General features: G+C 37.4%; 1 protein-coding gene across 1 annotated transcript; it reads right to left on the bottom strand.

The window, feature by feature from the left end:
• Nucleotides 1-316: 316 nt before the first annotated feature.
• On the bottom strand, nucleotides 317-5,341 carry LOC121268253 (fumarylacetoacetase). Its single transcript, XM_041172433.1, has 14 exons — nucleotides 4,977-5,341; nucleotides 4,347-4,425; nucleotides 4,075-4,133; nucleotides 3,866-3,990; nucleotides 3,710-3,784; nucleotides 3,011-3,086; nucleotides 2,669-2,768; nucleotides 2,525-2,584; nucleotides 2,290-2,360; nucleotides 2,111-2,173; nucleotides 1,828-1,892; nucleotides 1,476-1,572; nucleotides 1,168-1,293; nucleotides 317-662 (listed from the first exon to the last, which is right to left on the bottom strand). The coding sequence occupies exons 1-14, from the start codon at nucleotides 5,178-5,180 to the stop codon at nucleotides 600-602; spliced, it is 1,263 nt and encodes a 420-aa protein (XP_041028367.1). The 5' UTR covers nucleotides 5,181-5,341; the 3' UTR covers nucleotides 317-599.
• Nucleotides 5,342-5,644: the final 303 nt, after the last annotated feature.

Genomic DNA, 5,644 nt, shown 5'->3' with positions numbered 1-5,644 from the left:
TATTATTAATGCCAAATATATGTAGTGAGTGCTAATTGAAAAATATATATAAAAAAATTAATTTTAGGAAACAAATTAATAATAATAATAAAATAATATTTTATTATTATTTTGACTCAAAGATGCATAATCTAACGTAGGAATTTTTCTTGAATAGCAAAGATAATCTCCAAAACATGTGATTTTGTATTTGAAACCAATACTAATGCTCTAAAGCTTGGAGGCCGCTCACAACCTTTGGTGCGTGGACATATTTTGACAAACAATGGCAGATGAAAATCTCATAGGCTCATACAATTGTGGGAAAGCTCAGATAGAAGCAAACGAAGCATTTCTAGTTCTAGTCCCCAAACTTCCTCAGTTTATTTTAGGGCACACCGACAAAAGCCACATGCATCAAACGATTTAACTGTTTCATTTAGCACAGAGTATCATCTAATTAGTGACGCAACTTATCAAAAAAAATAATTTAGCAGAGTATATAAAGATTACAGAAACACTGACAGAAATACATCAAATCTCGCCCAGCCCCAGCAAATTCAATTCACATTGAGGTTATCGGATCTTACCGCAGTTACTTTAATCAGGGAAACATCCTCTCAAGGGTGTGATGGAATAACCTTTCCAGAGCATGTCCCAAAACCAACTTTGTAACCATTCCCCTGGCAATGATGTCAAGTTCAAGCATTTAGTTCTATAAATTTTGAACTCTTAAGATGCAGCAAGGAAGCATCAAACACAATGCTGACATCTGATTTTTTTTATTTATTATTATTTATTAGCACCGGGTGTCGAGAAACAGCGTCCTGACTAATTCCGGGAGTGCACAAGCCCTCAGCAAGGAGTTTCCCACAAGTGCACCTCGGGTAATTCAAAGAGAAAATCCCTCAGCCCGATGGCCCCTAGAGATTGTTTGCATCCAAGGGAATTTGAACCTTAGACCTGGGGGGAGCATACTCCCAAGCTCGAGGCCTTTACCACTTGGCCAATCCCTAGGGGTTGCTGACGTCTGAAATTGAAGTTCCTTTCACATGATACATATTAAATATTTACACTCAGAAAATATCCTGAAATTTGATGGAAGATCCATGCATGAGTTCCTAAGGTTATGATAGTGAAAATATGACAAGGGAGTTGAGAGGGGAGAGAAGTTGTAAGGGTAAGAACCTTGCAAAAACCAGTAAAAATGACTTCATCTCCATCTTCTAGGAACGTACGGGGCGTCCCATTTAAGGATAATGGTTTCTGTCCATTCCACGTCAACTCTAGCAAGCATCCAAGAGCTTCTGGCTCCTGTTGGGAAACACAAGTGGTGGCTAAATTTAAACTGCCCGATTCGAGTATTACAGGCTTCGAACCTTAGTTACATTGTTTTTTTCAGTTGTGCAGTTATTTGACTACAAATAAACAGAATTCCAAGGTATGACCTTATGAATTTCAAAAAATAAAGACTAAAAGAAAAGAAGAAACCATACAGGTCCACTGATTGTCCCAGTTCCAAGGAGATCACCAGGCCTCAAGTTGCAACCGTTAATGGTGTGGTGGGCAAGCTGTTGAGTCAATGTCCAATATCTGCAATACAAGTAAAAGAAATTCAAGATGCATAACAGAAGCACCACATGGTATACACAAATGGATAATAATGAAATAGATTTTTATACCAGAGTTTCAGATATTTTTTTTACTTGCATATAGAATACCAGAAATGATATATATGATATTTAAACCTTTTTACTTATAAAAAAACAGATATTTAAACCTTTCTATTTAGTGGGAAGTTGTGAACATTCCTCTAAAGTAAGAGGGGATGAATGTAATGGAACTTACAGATTGTTGAAATTACTTCTCGTGACCACACTTGAATCTTTGTGTCCAGCAGGTTTAATTTGAACCTTCCAGCAAGAGGGCAATTTCATCATTATCATGAGGATGCAATACTTTTTGTACCATATTAAGCCTTTAAAAACACATTTCCATATGACATACAAAGAAGATTACAGCAAATTGATCGCTTCAAACAGGGGACACTATATCAAGAATTAGAAAGGAAGATAATCTACAAAACAAGGCCATTGAAGTATACTTGTAGAAAAAAGCAGTTAGATACTACCTCTAATGAAATGTCATAGTTCTTCGATATTTTCTCGGCCAGATATGGCAACGGAGGAGGGTCCTGCAATTTAAAGAACACATCGTATAGCATGTTGTCACACCTCTTTCATGCAAGAAATTGGGGGAAAATATAATAAATTGAAAACTTTCATGTTATAAATGACAGATAGGAGCTACCTGTCTGGGAGCATCACAAGCAAAAGGTTCGAGAGCATCTAGTGTTACAATCCAAGGGGATATTGTAGTACCTAAGGAGATATGTAAGACAAAGTAACTTCAGTTCTCTGTAGGCTAACATATCACTTTAAGCAATGTACATGTGCAAAATGCAATCCTAAAGTGCATATATTTTGAACTTCAAGTGTGCCAAATGAAATTCGAAAAATGTAGCAATAGAATTTAATCCTTTTACCAAAACTCTTTCCAAGAAAAGGACCGAGAGGCACATATTCCCATGCCTGAATGTCTCTAGCTGTCAAAAACACTTCTTATCAATATAGCATCAAATATTAAATGAACAATAACAGTAAAATGAAGCACCAGAAAGTATTAGTACCACTCCAGTCATTCATCAACACAAGTCCAAATATATGATCTGCCGCCTCATTAACATCGATAGGTTTTCCTAATTCGTTTCCAGGACCAACAAATGCAGCCTGCAAGAAACAAAGGAACCTGAAATTAGTTGCAATGCTGAAGTACAAGGAGGCTATTAGCAAATCCAAAACTGAAGGGCCAAAAAAAAGCAAAACTACAAATGAAAAGAAAGAAGCATAACCAAAATGAAAAATGGATGGATATTAGTTTAATTTTATATTCTAAAATCATAGTTACATGTTCATATGATTATGGGTTACGGGGAAATATATGACCAGGTGAGTATCTATAAAAGGCTAACCATTTCAAGCTCAAAGTCTAGCTTCAATGATGGTCCAAAATATGGTGGAGAGTTGCCAGTCGGTTGGCCTTGACCTCTGGAAGAAATCAAATTTTAAACTTTATGAGATAAAATTCAGATAAATATGATATGGGGGAATAATGTCACTCTTAAATCTATCCAACCCAAATTGGTGGGCTAAGGAACCAAATTCATCATTATAATAAGAAATGGATGTAATTCCATCCAAGATTTGGTCAATTAGCCCACTACATTGAGGAAAGATACAATGTGTGCAAAACCAAAATATCCAGGGAATCACAAGTAGATCAATAAGGTGCACTTGAAGTAAAAGTTCTGCCTGACACTTTATTGATCTCATTAAGCATGAGAAAAACATGCATATGCATGCAAAAGAAACTGCATATAAACCAAAAGACACACAAAACACCTATTAGATGCATACATGCTCACCGTCTCACATATTCACTCACTTAGAGATGCACACGTACACACACGCATATGTTCATTTAATGCCTGCTATAGATGTATAAATGCAATATCATTGTTGTAAGATATTCCAAAACCACCCATTTGCTCATTCTTTGTATCTGTTAGTTTTTTCTTCATATTTTTTTATAAGTTACATTTGTTGCTCACTTTATGTTATTGCCAAACAACAACAAAGATGATAATGATTTAAAATTTATAATCTCAAACCTTGGTCGAACAATGTCTGTTCCTGACATAACAATAGACGATGCTCGCCCATGATACGCAATGGGAAGATGGAACCTGGAAATCAAATGACACTTTCTCAGCATAAAAAAACAAAAAAGAGGGGGTATAGGTCATAAAATACCATGGCCAAGGTACCAGTTTGGGGGAATCGGGTTCTGTGGCCCACGAAATATGGTCCCACAATTCTTCGCATGATGCATGGATGAAAAGAAGTCTGTGTAATCCCCTATTGCAACAGGAAGAAGCATCTCTGTCTTGTCCTAAAAATTTGGCCATGAGATTAACATTGGAAATGCAAACATCTATAGATTGACTACTTATTCAGGTCTATACAAGTGTATTACCAATGGCACCAGAGACTTCTGCCTTAAAGCTCCATTGTCACGCAATGCTGGTTCAGTCGCTGCATCAGAGAGTAGTGAACTTTTCAATATTTCATTTAAATTTGACTCAGCGTGAGCTTGCTTATTGCTACAACATAAACAAGCTAAATACTGTATTATTGTAGGGCCAAATAATTACAATTTGCAAAAGCCCGAGTTTTTCCGCTAGGACCACTACAAGTTCAGGAAGTGGAAATTAAATTAAAGACCAATTGAACAAATAGTTAGCATACATGACAATAGCCTTTGAAGTGTAGCACGAGCTTCCTTCCAAGCAGGGCGTCCCATAGCCAGGAACTTGTTTAAATTAGGCTGAAATTGAAAACATAACACTTTGCAAAAATTAGTTTGCAAAAATTAGTTAAGATGTTCTGCCCAAACTCTCAAGTCAGAATTATCAACAAAGCAGGATATAATAGTCATATATTCCGCACCAAACATCTGCAAAAATGAGAACATCAGGCAATCTATCGCCGATATAGTGATTGTTCTTGTACTAACTAAAAAAAGGTTCCATTCACTAACTACATACACTCTTATAATTCCTGATAAAATTATTAATGAACTGAAAGTTTCAACCTAAAGTAAGTATCACTAAGCACAGTATCCCTGTTTACTTTCTCGAGATACGATCCCGGAAAAACTATTAGATGTTCATTTTCAACTCCATCTCTTCTCTTTTCCTCCTGTTTATCGGCAACCAAACATGGTGGTTACTGGTAGCGACCTCTTTTTTAACATAAATTACACCAAAATCTAGCAAAAGCTACCAATCAATCCGAAGACAACGCAAATATTGACTCTAAACTTAGAGCTACAATGAAATGCATCACTAACACAGCAAACTGAGATACAACACGAACCTGAGAGAAGCAATCGGAGTTCTTAAGGATTGGGCCGTAGAAGAGGCCGGAAGAGGCGATCGCGGAGAGGTCCAGCACATAGTCCCCGATCGCCACACCCGGTCGGGGCACTGAACCAGGTTCTGGCCTGAACACCCCGTACGGGAGGTTCTGGATGGGGAAGTGCGAGTCCGGGTGGACTTCGATGAAAGATTTCAGAGCCATCTGGGCTGGCGGTTGCCTGGAAACGGCGTCGTACTACGAAGTTCAAGCTCCGACGAGTAAAAGGCGGAGAAGAGTGAAGGCGTGGAGTATGGACAGGACCAGGACAACAATATTTGTAGTTCTAGTGTTCGTCGGTGTCGGGTCACTCTCTTTTTGTTTATTAATTTTTTATTTTTATTTATAAGAAAAAAAAAAAAATCTTGATAACGAATTTTAAAACATTTAAAAAGGGGTTAGATAATTTGGTACGGTGGTTGGAACTAGTGGCGCCCGGTCACGTTTTAAGGTTGATGGCCATCCATCATTCAAACGGAACGGATATTCTTTGGCTAATTAAGAAGGACTAGTTTTTTTATTTTGTCAAGTGGCGTGGGCGTGGTTGATATCAATGTGACAGGGCAGCATATTTAGTCCTCATTTGTATTCAAAACTCACCTTAACTCATTTCAACTCATTTCATCTCA

This window comes from Juglans microcarpa x Juglans regia, chromosome 5S (assembly GCF_004785595.1).
Source record: "Juglans microcarpa x Juglans regia isolate MS1-56 chromosome 5S, Jm3101_v1.0, whole genome shotgun sequence".
Classification (NCBI taxonomy): domain Eukaryota; kingdom Viridiplantae; phylum Streptophyta; class Magnoliopsida; order Fagales; family Juglandaceae; genus Juglans; species Juglans microcarpa x Juglans regia.
This window is presented reverse-complemented; position numbering and strand designations above follow the sequence as displayed.